General features: G+C 33.9%; 1 protein-coding gene across 7 annotated transcripts in view; it reads left to right on the top strand.

Annotated features, from left to right (window-relative positions):
- SNTG1 (syntrophin gamma 1) overlaps positions 1-18,223 on the top strand; it is a 317,995-nt gene that overhangs the window by 245,502 nt on the left and 54,270 nt on the right. For all 7 annotated transcript variants that reach the window (XR_010998668.1, XM_068189107.1, XM_068189098.1 and 4 more), the window contains one exon: positions 454-492. Coding sequence is in view for 6 of the 7 variants with exons in the window: in XM_068189107.1 (XP_068045208.1) it covers positions 454-492 (39 nt within the window). In the remaining variant the exon portion in view is untranslated. The remainder of the gene's footprint in view (positions 1-453; positions 493-18,223) is intronic.

The raw sequence follows: 18,223 nt of genomic DNA, 5'->3' as shown, positions 1-18,223 counted from the left end.
AGTTAGTGATGTTTCCAAAGCTGTTCCGACCTAAATCTTCATCATTCCTTAAGGAAAGAAATTTGCTTAGAATTTGATGACTTTGGTGGTTGGCAGTAAGTTGCTCTGAAATAATGTTATTTAGAGTTAAATATTCTAGTTTCCTTTGTATCTTCTAATAAGAAAAAAAAATACATAGTGTTTCAGAATTTAGAAATAATTTTGTGTGTATGCACCTCTCCTAGATTCTAATAAGCAGAATGAACCAAAGTGACCACAGAGATATCCCATTGTTCAAATGAGCTTGCCAAAGGTTTCAGTTCCTTTACTGCAGGAGATTTTATTTTCTTTTTTGCAAGCATAATTTGGACAGTCTAATATATGTGTCTAAAATCCAGGTTTTTTTGTTTTGTTTTGTTTTGTTTTTCATTCTAGTGGCTGAGTATTAATCTATTTCTTTATTCATTTTTATAGATTAAAAAAATCAACAGGAATTTTCCCGTAAACCAGCAGGTAAGGAAAAGAACATTTGGGTTTTTAAAATTTATAATTCTAATTCTCACTTGAACTATCTTTAATTGTGTTGTAGCTGTTCATTATTCTACCTGAAGAATTCTCAGTAGATTTACTTTAGAGAGTACCTTGGTGTTTTTACTTTCTCAACTCAAAGGGAATTGGAGTGTTTCATCAAAGAACATACCTAATCTTTTAAAATTAACCTATTTGATGCAGGTATATATATTTTTCTTCAGATTGTGTCTTACCCATTTTACTATAAAAGGAGAATGTTATCATTATCATTTACAGAATTAACTAGAATAAATCAATGTTCCAAAATTCTGAATATATATGGGTTTTTTCTTTTTTTTTTCTTTTTTTTTTCCTATTGACAAATGCAGGCATAAAAAAATTAGTATCTACACAACTATTTAAACAAAATATGAATAAAAATTACCAAGGTAAAACTCAGTACACTGTGCATTTAATTATGTATATGTTATGTATGATAATTATTAATTATGTAATGATAATTTCCACTCAAAGAAACTTGTTAAGGGGAAATAAAGCAATCTGATTCATAAGAAGGAAAAAATTGATTCCACATAAAAGGAGATAAATATGTATAGGACTGAGCTGTAAACTCACCTTTAAGAGGACAGGTTTGAGGAAGAAAAGTTCTTTCACCTCCCTTACATCAAATCTTCAGTTAGCCAACATATTTTTCAGTTTCCTTTCTCTAGTCCAACTTTATTTATATGGAATTGCACTGAGTTTAACTCACAAAGGAGGAGATACTTCTATTTTGTTTTCTGTTTTCTTCATGAGAAGACGCACAAATGTAAAATGTTAGTGAAAATAATATAATAATACTAATATTAACAATAATAACACCTATACGGGTGAGTATAAATGAAGCTACAATAGATGAAGTTAGCATTTGCATTTGGGAATTTTCATAAAAATTTGCATAACATCAGATGCAGATAGTGCAAAGATATGCTCCTATCTCAAAAGCAGGAAGAAAATTCTGCCTCATGAACAAAAAGCAGTTAATTTGCTCCATTTTCACTGTTATGATTTACTCTGAACTTACCTCTTTGCTTTTATTACTGTAAAAAATAAAGACAAAAAAAAAAAAAAAGACAGTTAAAATGTCCCACCACTCTAACATATAATTTAGGGATCTGTGCTGCTTTGGAACCCTTGGCACATGGGGTCAAGGCATTTTGGCCATGCTATCTGTCAGGACAGCCTGTAATTATAATGCATTCATCTCTCATCAGCATCAATCATTATACTCCAAAGGAAATACTATGGATCACTCCAAGAAACTCAGTCAAAAGGTCAAATGGGAAAGAGAGACTGATTTGATGGGCAGTGAGACTGGTAAGATCTTGTTGCCTGTCAAATACTGGAGAAGAAAAAGGTTTACTTATCTGTGGATGTCTGAAATTTTAGGGAACATTGAATTCAAAACTATATTTCCTTTTTGGCTTACCTTATGTGGAGAGGGTTGTAGTTTTTTATCATAAAAGAAGTTAAGAAAAATCACCTAATTTAAGTGAAATAGTTAAATAATATTTTTGAGTAAAATCAGAAAAGGCTACAAATGTAAGGTTAATTTCTGTCTTCATGTGCAGCAAGTATAAACATGGTATGCAGAGAAGAAACAGGACTCTTGTTATATCAACACATCATTTATCTAAAAATTTATCTAAAATCTCAAATAGTCTTGTCATCTTGATTTTTTAAAAATAAAATTGTTTTTTGTCTAAGACGTTGAACAGCTAATTTTAACTTCCTTATGCAAGCACATCATGAACTTGAAAGCTGTCTTCATCCTATTATACTTTAAAAAAATGTATATTTAATTTTACCTAACAAATACCCACTTTTTTTTTTTTTTTTTTTTTTTTTAATGAGCACTAGCAGGGTAATTGAAAGTTATTTTCACTTAGAAACTTTATACATATATATATATGGATTTTAATTAGTTAAGTAAAAAGGGAAGGCAGTTGTCAAACTAGACTCAAGGAACCAACCCATAGGATATCTTCAGGAAAATATTCTTGATATGGAGAAGACAATAGGAGCACAGATAGACCCATTAACATTACAATGAGGAAACAAATGTACCTGCAAAGGTGTGTAAGATGCTGTGACTTCAATAGTGTTATACAGACATCTCAATATTGCAGCAAGTTAAAAAAATAAAAGAAAAAGTAATTAGAAAAGACTTGTTGACTGTACATAATGTGTCAGTTTCCTTTAATACAATAATTGTGAAGGTAAGTTGTCTGGAAAATCATTAGAAAGATAAGATATATTAATTAAAATTTAAAGATCAAAGGTGATGGATATTGATAAGAAGGTGGTAATTATTTGGACAGCATGAAGGAATAAGTTCTCAGAATGGTGGTAGTACATTTAATAGTGGTGGAAAGATGATGCAAAAAATGCTAAAAGAGGACTCCACAGACAAAAAAAAATATTTTTTAAGAAGATTGTGGCACAAAAGGGAAATAAATCTCCCCCTCTCTGTATTGACAGTGATGAAAAGAACACTTGAAATGGTAAAAAATAGAAAATTAGTTGTGTTTTCTATATTGGAACTGTATGCATTGGATGTAAATAGTAACATTTAAGAGTATAATACAAGTGGCTGAGAAAAAAATAATTTTGGACTCAAAATGTACAGAATATTTCAAATATACACTGAGAAATATGATGCCGTAGACAAAATTTACATTAATTCAGAGAAAAAATTATACAGACCTCATAGCAGAGAGGCACAAAGAATGGAATATTTCAAAGCTTCAGCCAGAGGCTTCTCTAGTTGATCAGCCAAGATGGGAGTGGAAACATGGGCATGTTTCCTTTTCTTGGAACTCCTGACCTCTGATGAGCTGTTACACTGATTACAGCAAATGTCAGCTCCTGTGAGAGCCATCATTAGTCAGGTGAGTTTTGAAAGGAAGCATCGACTCCCTGCTAGCTCTTTCCAAATGGCAGGTCAGTAAACTGTGGTGGTGTGATAAGGACAAGCACTGCCCATTCCTTTTCAATTCTCAATCTTTTCATTATCCACCATGAATTTGCAAATGTGCTGATCTCAGCTGAAAATCGACTTGATAGCATGTAGAGAAATGAGCATTGGGCAATCTTTATAAAGCCTTCTGATCCTTTTCAGGGTGAGAAACCAAATGTAGCCTCCAGCTACTAGAGATTTTACTACACATTATAACTCTCATTTGCTATTTGGGATTCATTGGGATTTGGCTTTTACTGGTTGCCATGCCAGGAGGATGACTTGGCAACACCTGGCTTAGGTACACAGTGGAATTCAAGGTTTAGATCTAAATCTTAGTCTGGCCTGCAGTTCACCTCTTCATGTCCCTACGTGAACAAGTAAGTAAAATGTTCATAAATTGCAGCTGGGAAAGTCATAACTTGCTGACTCCCATTTCACTCAACAAGGTAGTGGTACAAAGCAGATATGGCACGTGGCAAATCTGGAGAGTGGATTTTTCATTTCATTGATTATTTCTGCATTCACATACATGTTCACAAATGTAATAAATAGACACTTGTTTCTCTACCACATGGGCAACAGTCAAATGTCAAAGTTTCACATGAAACAGATAAAAATATCATGGCAGAGGAGTGCATTAAAAACTTTCTTTTCTTATGCTGTGTGTCTCATCTCCATTAGGATGAATATGAAGGGCATGACTCTCCACCTTTCATATCCTGAATTCACAAAAAATGTATAATGGGGAATAATGCTATAATCCTTTTTTTTTGAACACTACTTCTCTTCTTTCCACAGGTAGCATGAGACTTTTTGAAATATTTGTATCCACAGAAGATAGGAAATTTTTATTAAATAATTTTAGCTTTTAAGGATAATATGTCCCTCTAGAATTTTCCTGTTTTATGGGTAAAGAATTGGTAGCTGGTTTATTCAAAGTTGACAGTTAATAATGAGACTAATGTGAGAATGAGTGTTTTAACTGTGTTTAACTCTGTTTTAAAACAAGATCATGGCATAATGAACTGATGCCACACTAAGGCCAGAAACTGGGGTATCATTGTGTGTGCCAGATTCTGCAGTCAAGAGCCCTGTTTTGCAGACATTTTATATTCTTGATGGCCAAGAATGGAGTGATGGGACACGTGTGATGGCATTCAAAAATATACATGGTTATGTCTATTTCCTTTTAATTCTTATATAATGTAATAGAAGCAACTATACTAATGTTGTATCACCTCATATTCCACTTTAATGTGGTGTTGTCCAGTTTTATTAAAGTTCTACAATTGGAACAATCTCATTTAAAATCAATTCTAAAAGCTTGACTCAGTGAGTTTATTTAATAAAACCTGACTTCCATGTACTATATAAAGGTGATTACACACAAATGTCATGGTGACTGTTTTGCTTGCCAATCAAGCCAGTGTTCTTTGCTTAGAGACACAACACACAGAGATGTGTTGCATCTCTATTGCCTCTGAAAAGGTGAATTTGATTGCTCAGATGAATTGATAACACTGATAGGAGAACATCTATTCTACTGATAAACACCTGTGTGAAATATAACACATACCTTTCTTTTTTTTTTCATTACTAATTGCAGGATAATAGACTCCATTGCTGTTGTATTGGTATTTTTGAAATGCAGTGATTAAGGAGAGAGTTCTGAAATATGACATGTCCTCAAAAGAAACAAGTTCTAAAAGTACATTAAGAGCAGTGGGTTTTTCCCCTTCTCCTTAGTGTATTATTTTTTATGGGTTTTTTTCTTCCTAATTTTGCGTGCCTGTTGAATTATTTATTTATTTTCCAATATTCTGTTCTGTGGTAGCCATCCTGCAGCTCTTGACTGACAGTCACTGAACTTTCAGATGCAATGGTACATCTGCTCTGTCACCATCTGTTGTCACAGTCAGGACTTGATCAGGTTTATTTTGATGGAAAATCTCTGGAATGAAGCTTCTATTGTTAAATGATTATAGAAACACTCAGGGGAAGCTGAGTTCTTGCTGTTAAATTAAGCAGAAGTGCACAATAGGGTGTAAATTGTGTCGGGCTAATTCCCTACCATTGTCAGCCATCTATGGCACTCAGCATGGATTATTGCTGCATAACATATACCCTTGAAAGGTTTATGTTGCTTATTGATACTTTATTGAGCTTTCTGAAATAAACTGAATATCTCTATCTATATATATCTATCTATATTGAAAAGTTTCTGTGGTTGACATGGAATGTTTTTCCCTGAGCAGTTTCTGTAATTGTTTTAGATGCTTCCGAGGCAGTCTCTGTTATAAAAACTATGCTTCCTGTGGCCAATAAAAGATTTTTCTTCCTTTTATTTTGTAGTCTAGAATAGCTTTTGAACTTCAGAGCATAAAAAAATTTTAGAAGGGCAATACACATGGTATATTGTTAAAGATTTTAGGCTGAGGAAGCCATGTTGACTTTTGAGAGGAAGGTCAGACAGCTTCCTGAAGCTAGTCTATTACCTGATGAGCTAGATAAAATTCATGTTGTGAGTCACTTGATGCAGTTATTGGATAGCAATGCTTCTGTCCTAGGGCTGCATACCTTATAGCTCATGAGAGGATGAAAGTAATTGGGACACCTGCTGGAAATTTAGATGATACAAAAGAGTGATTAGATCAAGTTCTTATTTAAATCTCAAAATATAAGTTTCAAGCTGTGCATCAAATACTTTCTGCATGTCCAGCAAATTCAATTTTGCCTCAAGTAGAATTTCATCCTCATTTACATATTTTTCTCATTTATTTTCTTGTCTTTTTTTTTTCTATTACTAACTCATTTGTGTTTTTAATTATTAGGTTTTTTCCCCCATCTGCAAACTTAATATCTCTCACTGAAAATTCCTTTCAGTAAGGGTAGTTTTTCCTGACCAAATTCAATGACCAGATCTCTGTTGGCTTTGTGTTCCTACTTCAGTCAGTTCAGGGGTGAATGTACTGTATCTCCACTAAAGGTTTAAATAGGACAGGTGAATGAGGGGGTTCTAAATGCCTTATTCCATTGCAGACCTTTCAAAGGGAGTGAAATAAACAGACATGTCCCGCAGCTACGCAATAAATTGATAAGCAGATAAAAAAAATTACTTACTTTTGGGTTTGAGAAGAAGAGTTACTAGTTATTGTACATTAGTGCTCTAAACAAATAAGCAGATAAATATAAATAAATACATGCGTATTAAAAAATTATATATTTATACCTATTTTTCGGTGATAGCTATAGCTTAAATGTATTTGACTGGTAAGTGGACAGCCTGATCTACTGCTTTTGAGATTAAGGTACTCTTACCAGATCCTTCACCTTGTATTTACACACTTGGGTGTGAATTCAGGCTCATTCTGATCCCACAGGTCTTGTGTGTTTCTGTATAGTGCCATAGCTTCAAAAGGAGTCATATAACTCAACTTTTTGGTTGGTGGTTAGGTTAGAAGATGAAAGATACACATCTAATAGACTGGCTTAAGATACACGTCTGATAGACTGACTTTGTGAGTGCTGTAATTTCTAGGCTACATTAATAAGAGCTTTCTCTTCAGCTGCTACATTTTGCAACAGGGTGGTCTTAACATCCTAATAAAACTTGATCCTATCTGAATGCATCCTGAAGTGTTCTGAATCAGAATGCCATAGGAGATGTAATCAAAGGAATAATTGCTTCCTGTTTTGTCATAATAGTATTACATGAACAAATATTTGTTCTCCCCAGAAGCATAATTCTGTATCTACAGTGAGGTCAGTGAGAAACCACTGATTTTAAATAACAATCAAAGGCATTCCTTTTACTGCATCATTTTACCCCATCTTCTATTTATATGCAGGGCATGACTAAATCCCACTTTAAAAGATTTTGAATCTGATATATTGCCATTTACTCATGAAATGGGATATGTAACATAATGGGACAGTGAAAAGGGATAGCTGCAATTTAAAGGACATATTTTCTGTAGAATTTGAATATTTATCATGTATAAGACTAGAAATAAGTAGCAAATATTAAACCAAGAAAGGGCCTTTTATTCTACTAGAATGAATGTTTCTGTTTCTGTCTTTTTCATGTATTTTTTGGTAGGATGGGATAGTTACTATCCAAACAGGCCAACAAAGCAGCAGGACAGGAAGCAAATTTAAGCATTGTTGATTGGAAATAGATGCCTTAATGATGCATTTGTCCTGTAGAAGTTCCTGAAAAATGGTAACAAAGAGAGACAATAAGGAAAAGTGGGAAACAGAGTCACCGTTTTGAGCCTGTCTGAGTTCGAGAAGCGATTGGACAATGCTGTCAGGCTCATGATGATATTCTTAGATGTGTTCTGTGGAGGGCCAGGAGTTGAACTCAATGATCCTGGTGGGACCTTTCTAACTCAGCATATTCTATGATACCCACAAAATAAATAGGTCTTTCTTTTATTTTTCTTTTTTTTTTTCTTTTTTTTCCCAGTTATACTTAGAAAGATTAAGTATAGGTGAAACTTTTTGTCCTCTAGCCTCCCTTAAATAAGGAATTGTTAATATCTGTAGCTTACAGATATGAATTTTTGTCGGGGTCGGGTTGGCAAGACCCCCAACAGTGTGAAAGTTCTTTTTCCCTAGCCCGGCAGCCAAAGATGTCTGGAAGGTGTTTAGCTGAGTTTTCAAGGCTGTTTATTTCTTCTTATCTAAAATATTTTCTCTCTGACCTGCCGAGGTCCATCTAGTACAGAAGCCATGGCAGTTTGCCCCAAGCCCCGGGTGTCTCCTGCATTATACACTCAAAATTACATGTACCATGTTTACAGTTCCCATAACAATACCTAAAATCTATGTTGGACAGTGTGTCCCTATCCTAGACCAATAGAAAAGTGTCACTGTCACACTGAGACATGGAGGACAAGAAGATGGAAGAAAAGGTTAGGGCACGCCAGATTCCTCCATATTGTATCCCTGAATTACATTCTAAAAAACCCCAAAATTCTACTTTTTCACCCTGTGTCAATTCTCTTATTTCACTATTCGAGCCCTTTTGGCTTGTAATTCCTCATATAAGGTTGGCAGCGTCTCCCATGGGCTAAAATCGAAGCCACAGGTGTTTTTTGACTTGTTGCCAAGGTCCCTGAGCCCCTGCCAGGGCCTCGAGACATCCAAAGCAGCCAAAGGGATGCTCTGGACTCTGACAGAATTTGTTCTGTCTGGAGAGATTGTAATTTTCATTGGAGGCTGAGGCTAGAAATAAAAATGTTGCAATGCTTTATTGCAATGTCTCTTTTATTGCATCAAGTGAGTGTAAAAGTTCCCAGGAATAATATTAATTTTAGTGTACTAGAAGGAAGGTGTTCAGTAAGCCTATACACACATTATTCCTTAGGGAATTTTATCATCTAAAGAAATTAATTGGAATCAATGAAACATATACTTTAACTATAGATTTTCTATAGGAGGAGCACATAGGACTCAAAAAGGCATAAATAAAGTATATTTAATTACAGTTCACTTCAAGAGAAGAAATGAATAACACTTCATTTTTCTCATTACTTATTCTACATCTGTGCAGATGATTGGTGCTTCAAATCATAGCTTCTGATCAGAAAAATATTTATCCTCTTGAACTTCTAAAAACAGTGATTAAACAGAACTCTGCGGACTGCAGGTGGTCATTTGTCTTTTCTCTCTTATCACAATAATAGTCCTTAGGACCAGTGACAGAGTTGCTACCTGAATTTCAGAAAATAGTTGATTTATATAATAGTTCAAAGCAATTGACAATTTATGGGTTACCTACAAATGAAGAAGGAGAAAAAATAACACAGACATATTAATCACTGAAAATGTGTGAAGAAAAACTGCAAAAAAAAAAAAAGTAAAATAATGTAGCTAATTGCAAATGCAGAAACATCCCCTAGAAATACATACTATTACAATAATTTTTTGTCTTTTTAAAGAGTTATATGTCCTGGTAAGGAGGCACTGTTCAACCAGCAATATCTGTTGTGTCTTTAGCATATTAGAAAATATTTGCTTTCAATCTTAGTGTTTTGGGAAGCAAAACTTAGTAAGCCTGTCCTATTTTATGACACAGCAAATAGAGATTTAGCAGTGTCAGGTCAAAAAACTATACTCAAGAGCCGACAACTGAAAAAAATATTTATTTATTTATTTATTTAATAAGAAACATTTTATCTTGTTGGAATATCTCTCAGCAATGCTGAGTTGGAAAAAAAAATAAACAAAACCCAAACAAGTCAAGTTACATAATGTGTGCAGGTCTGAAGGTCTGAGGAGTTGTAAATAGGCAGGCAATTCAGTGCCTGGGCTTCTTGCTCTAAAACAGGTCTCTGCCTTGATGGCTCTGGTAGTGTTTAAGTGCTGAGTGGCCAGAGTCACCAGAGCCAACTCAAAACTACCCACAAATCCCAGCAGGATCAAGATGCAGTAGTGTTCAGTTTCTAGCTGTTTTCTGCAAATATACATCCAGAAGTCCTGCTGCTTCCTTTTATTTGTTTAACAGCCTACTGTTTGTAGTACTTGCTTAGTAGAAGCAATAGTCACTCATCACTCCAATCTATTGCTCCCACGCGCCTGCCCTGATGGCAGTAGGTGGAATAATGCAGCCAGCTCTTCTTCCCCTCCTGCTGAAGTAGGCTGCTGTTCAAAACCAAACCCAGACAGTGGGAAAGAAGAGAATCTGGTCTTATTATGCAAATAACATCCAGACCTCTGAGACTGGAAAAAAAGCTTGAAAGAATAGATGGTCTCTTGTGGGAGGAGTGACTTCTGGCTAAGTATTAATTGTGAGTTTACATCCGTCAATTGTTAAATAATGTTCCTGCAGGTCACTGTTTGTACTTCACAGGGCCTTGAATTATTTCACCAGGATCTCTTCTTCAGTCAGACAGATGGCACCCTCAGAGGAGCTTTTATGTTATCTTTCTATGGGTGAAGGAGCTTGCTTGTTCCTCTGTAGAACTCCATGGATAAAGTACCTCAGCATCTTACACTGAAACTTGGGCTTCATTCAGAACACAATCTTAATTTTATGGGTTGCTTCCCTCCATTTCTCCATGATAGTGGGACACTGTGTTAAAAATAAAAAAAATATCATGAGTGGAAGAAAGCTCTGATACTGCAAAATGAGTCTCACTTGGTATTTTTTAAAGACTGAGCTTTTCCAATAATACTGCAAAATTCATGGAAATGCTGAGATACTAGAGACAAATCAAATACTGACAGGCATTACTCCACTGTCAAAAAGTAAGCGCAAAAAGTGAGTTCAGTAAATGTTATGAACACTACTACTAACTTTCTGCCACAGGGTATTGGCATAAGACCAGCTATGGAATACTAAGAATAGCCTAGATTCAATCTAAACACCAGGAAAATTAAAACCATCTTGATTATAACAGAATCAAAACACCATTTTGTTAATAAATAGGATAAGGAGAGAAGCATGAAAATAACAGTATGTAGAACATACTGAATATAATGTTCTTCATCTAAGCATCCCCTAAGATTTTTTTTAGCTTCTGAAGGGGTATTTTAGCAGTAGTTATCCTCTGCCTTGCCTTGCTCTTTCAGAACAGGACTGCATTCTGGGTCTCTTTCTGAAGACATTTGTATTTTAATTCCACTGTTTGCAAAGTGATGTTTAGTCATTCTGGAGTAGCAAAAATTCTTTATAATTCCGGAGTTCTTTATAATCCAAGAAGAATTTTATCTATTTTAAGAATGCATAAGAATGTAAGTTATATATGATTACTTTGGTCCTTTACTAGCAACTTTATTCTTGTCTCATCCGAGTTCTCACCTTCTTTTTCCCTTCCTCTTCAATCTCTATAGGATATCAGGGTCCTTCACAAGTCATAGCATTTTCTCCCTTTGCTTACAATTGAGAAGGGCTGATAGGATACATTGCTGCTTGTGAGCAATGTCTTCAGTCTTCAATCTCAAGTGTACTTTGCCTGCAAGCAATCTGTACTAAAAATTCCTTTACAGAGTATATTTTAAGGATGAAATCTCGTGAGAAACTTGACACACAGCCCCTCTGAAAATTAGGGCAGATAAAAAGTAGGGATGTTTAGAAAATCCTAGACAGCTACAGATGGATTATGAAATGTGAACTACTGCATATGATTTATATATAGAATGAAATAATGTGAAACTATAATAAAAACAATGCTGAAGCTGTTTTTCTAAGAGCAGTAAGTCAAGACCACTTTAAAACAGATTCCAAGACAGATATGGCTGCTTTGAGATCAAAGAATCACAGAATAATTTATACTGGATGAGGTTTTGTAGGTCATCTGGTCAGAATCCTGCACAGAGAATGGCCTACATAAATCAGATTGCTCTGGACTTTCCCCCCATCACATTGCGACTATCTTTAAGAATGGGGATTTCATAACATCTCTCACCAAGAGAAGTAACTGAGAAATTTAAAAATACCAAAATCATCAGTGGTGCTTTGCTCCATAATTTCTTTGCTGTAGTGCTACAAAACAGACATAGTGAGTAAATCTCACTGTCTGTCAAAGTATTTACTCTGGATTTCAACTGCAGAGTATTTGTTTGTTTTTATAAAAACGGCTTCTTTTTCAGGCTTTTGTGACTGAATTCTGAAGGCAGGTGAAAGAGAAAAGCAGTGATCCATAACATTATCTATATTCAGTTGTAGTGGAAGATCTTTGGGACCAGTTTGTTTAAAAACAGGTTTTATCTGTTCAACTGTTATTTTTTCAAAAGCGGTCTTCATTTCTTTTATAGATATATTTGAAATACATTTTGGGTTAAAGTGTGTAAGTGTTGTCTGTTTTTTCTAATAAAAATATATACACTTCTCCTATCTATATATATTAAATTTATGGATTAGTTTGCAATTTCTTATTACATGATATGATTTCAATTGAAGTTTTACTGCATTGTTCATTTTTTTATAAATAAAGAAGAGTTATTATCACTTTCTATTTAAAAATTAAGCTTAATTAGACCTATTGCTTAATGGTCTTGAAAACTGTGAAATCATTAGACAAAAGATTATTTGCTGTAGCTAATAAGATACAAAATTACCTTAGGGAGTATTCTTTATTGATTTGATTAAAATTTTATAACATCTTTTGGGGTTTTTTTTTGCCCTGTTAGTAACTGGCAGTAGTAACACTGATTCTCCAAAGACATTGTGCAGATGCAGCAAAATTTCTCATCTGTCGGTTCCATGTGTTTTGAAAATAAAATTTCAACTCTTGTTGACTTTTCTTTCAGTTACATGCATTGAAAGAATTGTTTGTATTTGTGCTTGAAAGAATTGTTGTATTTCTGAGAGGCAATGTAATGTTGGTCTAAAACATTTCAATTTTTCAAGGTTTTATTTATTTTTATTATTCTGGGAGTTTATAAGCATTAATTGTGTTCTCTGAGAGCCCTGAGAAAGTCTTAAGGACAATTTCAGCTTGCAGAAGTCTTTTTATTTTGATAATCAGACAGGACTGAAAATAATTGTTCCTCAGTAGAAATAGTCAAAGAAATGTTGCAAGCATTAATAGCTATTTCCATCAGTTGCCATTTAAATTATTGAGAATGAAAATGTAAACAAGTACCCATGGATAGATTTATTCTATTGAATATTGATGTTGAATCAATATAGTATTTAAATAAAATATTTTAAGCTTTTGTATAATTACATATATATGTGAACTACTAATTTTCAAGCTTTGCTCTCAAAAAAGGTGTAAAAATATTTCTTAGTCAGATCTTGTGAAGTCATTGATACCAAAAAAGGGATTTCTCTCAGGTATGTTTATTTTGCTGTGCAAACAGCAACACCAGAGACTTCAAAGACAACTTTAGGTATACATTGATTATTTGCAGGTTTATTCTGGCTTTGTGAATACTTTGAAATGTGAACATCTAATTCTATAGAAATGTAATTCTGATGTTATGCAAACTCAAAACATTTATTACTAAAATTCATTTCAAACAACCTATTCCCCATCATCTGTATTTTCTGTATACTCAGTCATTTGGGGTTCTTCCATGTTGCCATCTCCTTTGGCTGAGTTCAGTAAGTTCAGGATGTGAGCAAGGCAGCTGCATGAGCAGTATGGTCTCACAGAGACAGCCACGTAGCCTAAATTGTACCAGTCCTGTCCAGGTTCTGCTTACCAGTCTTTTTCAGAGAAACAGAAAAAGAAAATCCAAAAATTATCTTGTGCCAGTCATTGAAATATAATTGAAAGATACTCCTGAGACAAGTTAGGAATGTTATTAAATGTTTCTGTAAATATTTCACTCTCCCTGGTACTTAAGAAAAATAAATATGTCAGTTGTTTGCTCATTGGCACCATCAAATACCTGAAAGACACTGTCTGGTGACTTGTAATATTCTGATCTTTTTCTTCATTCAGCATCTTTCAGTAGTCTACCCTGAGGTGAAAAAATGAATATGATAGGTTGTTCATCAAAAGGGAGAGGTCATGCCCTCCAACTTGATTATTTGAAATTATTTTGTTTGACCCATTTTTATTTTAGGATTTAGGCATGAAAAATACATGCTGTGTAGCTGTGTACGTTTAGAAGAGGAAAAAAAATGCCATTAATCAAAAGATAAGTCTTAAAACCAGTCAGGCTACTAGGCTTTAAAATAAATGATGTTTACTTTTTTTTCCACAAGTGCTGAGCTTGCTGTATCACACTGTTATCTAATTTAAACCATCAAAATCCCCCAGAAATTTCATCCTGGATTAAAATTTGCAGCCATTCTTGTGCTTGTTCCTAAATTTCACCTCCAATTTCAGGTGAAAAAACAACTGGTAGGAATTCAAATATGGCCAAACATCAGAGATTTTTATTTCCCCAGAAAATAAAGCAAATAACTGATTACAGTTATACAACAGTAAAAGGAGGGGGGAATGATGATAGTGTGATAGATAGTAATTATTTTAGTCAGGAAGTGTGTGTGACCTGCACATTTTCAAAGTGTTTGCTGAGAGCTGCTCTGTTGAGAGTATCAGTGAACATCTGAAGCCTTTCAGGTCAGCTGTAAAATGCCTCTGATAGCATCAGGAATGAGCCTCCTCAGTGGTAAACCTGGTAATCAAATGAACCTGCTCAGGGATGTTTAAATTGTGTTGATGTGTAAATTGCTCGGAAGGTGAGTTATGTGGTGGGTAAATAAGAGAAATCTACAAGAAGGAGAAGGGTCAGTCGAGTGAGGAAGGCAGATTACTTTAGATAACACGAGATGTTTTTTTTATCATCTAGCTACCATACCTATTTAGCAGGAAAATGCTTAATGCTGTATAAAATGCAGACATCCCTTGTGCATTTCAGGGAGTTTGCCACATGCTGGCTAGCTACTCTCATTCATATTTTATCTTTTTTTAATTACCCAGTCAATATCCTGGAAGACAGAACTAGCATGAGCTATTTTTGTACTGATTCCTACTCATAATTTCACACACACTCCCAAAATTAATATAGATTGGTATCTAATACTGCAGTTTGCATCCAAATCCATCTTTGTAATAACAGCTGCATAAGGTCTTTCTTGGAAAAAGTCTGTGCTTTCTAAATGCTAATCACCTCTATTAAAAAGAACAAATTCAAATTGTAATGAATTTTAAATACACATAATTGTGCGTTGACGTGAATAATTTAAGAGAGGCAAAAAATCCCAACTTCTAATGTTGACATTTTGACAAAGGCACACAGTTGCCCAATTAAGGTTCAAATAGACTTTGTCTTAGAAGAATTTATTTCAATAAAAAGCTACTTAGAAGTCTTAAATAAGTAAAATGAGTGCTTTGAAATAAGCTGTGACTATTAACATGTAGCACTGGAAAAACCCAAAGAGTGAGCCAAAATCTTTCTCTGGATTAGTAGATTATAACAAGAAGAAGAAACCTGGAAAAGCAACACACAGTTCTTGATCTGTTTGGAAAACTGTCCTGTATCCACATGTAGCCATCATTTTTCAAACCTGTGGAGGGAGTGATGGCATGCAGCAGTCAATATAGTCCTGAGTTCTAGCAAGATCCAGTACATCTCACTGGGAATGTTCAAAGTTTTCTCATGGGATGCTGTTGGATGTAGCATAAATTGTAGTGCAGGTTTTTCAAACAGCACTGTTAATTCTGGACCTATGGAGGTCCAGGCAAGTTTTGTTACTGTAAACATCTGTCTTTGTTCTGATTCTGATGTTGTTTGCTAAGAAAGCAAATGTGTTCTGTTTTGAATCTTTGATACCAGTTTTCATTTATCTGGATTGTAAGCAAAAATACATCTTTCATAATTAAGAAATATTTTCTGTTTTCTCTGACGCTATTTACTTTAAGAGCTAGTAATATTTTCTCAATTTTTGTGTGGTCATTTCAAAAATAGAACAAGACAAAGCCAAATGAAAAACCTGCACTCAGCCTTGGTCTGGTAGCAAGATGACAATGTAAGTTTTTACACAGAAGAAAATCAAGCTGTGAGATACAATACATGTGCAATCTTAGATGGAATATTCTATTTGTAGTTGAATGGTTCAAAAAGATGAAGTTAATCTTTAGAGCTGTCAGTGATAGGTAAAGTTTTAGTGGAGTTTTTTTTAATGAGGTAGGTAAAAAAATAATTCACAGGAATTTAAAAATAGTATGGAAAGATTAGCAGCCTTCTCAAAAACCTGAGAAATAGGATAGGAGACATTTCGACTTTACAATAGGGCAAAATTATTCTAGTATCCATTCAAAATTTTATGTGATTAGTTCTTCTGTTGACTTTGAATTTTTTTTTTTTTACTCAGCATAAAAATCCTAAACCTTTTCCTAAATCAATTCCTCAGCAGAATAGATTTTGCCAATGATTATGTTGTGACCACCGTTTTTCTTCCATTTTTTTCCCAGATTTCCAGTGTGGTTTTTTTATTGTTTTTCTTCTAACAATTGACTATAATGAATGTTTAGACTTTAAAGAAAATTAATTTTAAAAGTACAATGAAAATTATGTTAAAACCAGAGTAGAGAGCATTAGCTGAATTTCTCATCCCTCATTACTTTCTCTCTGTGTTGTCTGACATTTTTGTCTTCTGATTCCATGTTCATCCTGTCTCCCTACAGCATAGTTTCACATAATGTAAGTATGAGTCTCAGACTTGCAAGATAAAAAGATTTCAGTGCATCTGTTCTGATCTTTGAATTGCCTCACTTTTATGATGCCACATAGATATTACATTTCATTTTGGGGATATTTCTTGTATTTTGTCTTATTATTTTTCTTAAAATATAATGAAATCTGCATAAAAACTGTGAAAAAGTCTTTCTGATAGTCAAGGCTATTTAAGTCATTTTTAGCAATATATTGGACTGATATAAAATATGGCAATTTATCTTGCTTGATTAGGATGTCTGTGTGGTTTAAGAGCATATTAAATTACAAGATTATGGATTTTTGTCTGAAGAAATTGTCCTGTTTCATTTATCATTTCAATATAGATTTTTTTAAACTGTCCATGATTCAACTCATAAACCATAATGACTTATTGAATCTTTGTTACTGAACCAGCAGCCACTAAGTTAACTAATTTGTGTCACCATTTGATCTTGAAGGATGAGCTGCTTGAGCTAAGTTAGAAACCAGGAATGCAAAAATTCTCTTTCAAATGAAATGTGAATCATAGATAAAATCTGTTTTCACCACCCCTTCCAGATTAGCTGATAACAATCAACAGTTATAGGGATTCAAAAAAAATTGATAAGATTAAAAACTAGATACTTGATTTTATAAAGGAGCATGCTATGCACTGTCTAGTTGTGATTAACATTTATATCTGTTCTTCATGTGTCTGTGCTAAGCATTTATTTTCAGAAATGAAATTTCTGGAATTTCATAATCTCTTTAAATGCCATTTGTGCCAAGTCCCCATGTGCAGCTACACTGAGATATGGTCCAAAACTCTCAGTCATATATAATATTCATCCAATATTTCAGTTCATATATATGCATGAACTACTAATTTTGTAAGTTACAATCCCTTTCAGTAAATAAATTTCTCTAATTTTTTATAGGTCAAAGCTTTTTTAGAAAGCAGAAAGTTTCCCATTAACAGAAATGTTTCAAAAATATCATCTATTTTACCTAAGAAGTGAAAATTTTCAACAGTTTCTCATCTTCATTGTATAAAAAAATTGCAATATTTTTCTTAATTTCACACATTTAGTATGTTTAGATAAACTGAGATCATTTTAGGAACTTAAAACTTACCATAATTCCCAGAGTTATCTATTAAAATAGTTAGCAAGTATTTGTTTAGTTTTGCCTTATTTTCTAGAATAAAGCCTGTGCTATTTTAATCCACACATGAGAATATGCACATTCACTCAAACAAACTTGTAACTGTTCCTCATTCTAATCACACAGCCTTTGCTTGACAGTTCCACTCTATGTTGAGTAGTAGGTATTGAGCCTGCAGGAGAAATGTTTTTCTGTTAATAAAACTTTTGGTACAGCAGGTTGACTGGAAAATCAACCTAATTTTTCCTCATGATCTACAGGGGAAAGGGAGAAATATCTACGGGAGTAATTGCCCTAAATTTCATGGCTACTTTAGTATTAAGTCAATCAAATGTGGAATATCAATACATCTGTACTGCATGAGTGACTGTATCCTGTTATTGTGATGAATAGTAGATGTAGAAATATGAAAGAAAAAAACACTAAAAAAAAAGGGATTACATA

Source organism: Anomalospiza imberbis, chromosome 1, assembly GCF_031753505.1.
Source record: "Anomalospiza imberbis isolate Cuckoo-Finch-1a 21T00152 chromosome 1, ASM3175350v1, whole genome shotgun sequence".
In the NCBI taxonomy this organism is placed as follows: Eukaryota; Metazoa; Chordata; class Aves; order Passeriformes; family Viduidae; genus Anomalospiza; species Anomalospiza imberbis.
This window is presented reverse-complemented; position numbering and strand designations above follow the sequence as displayed.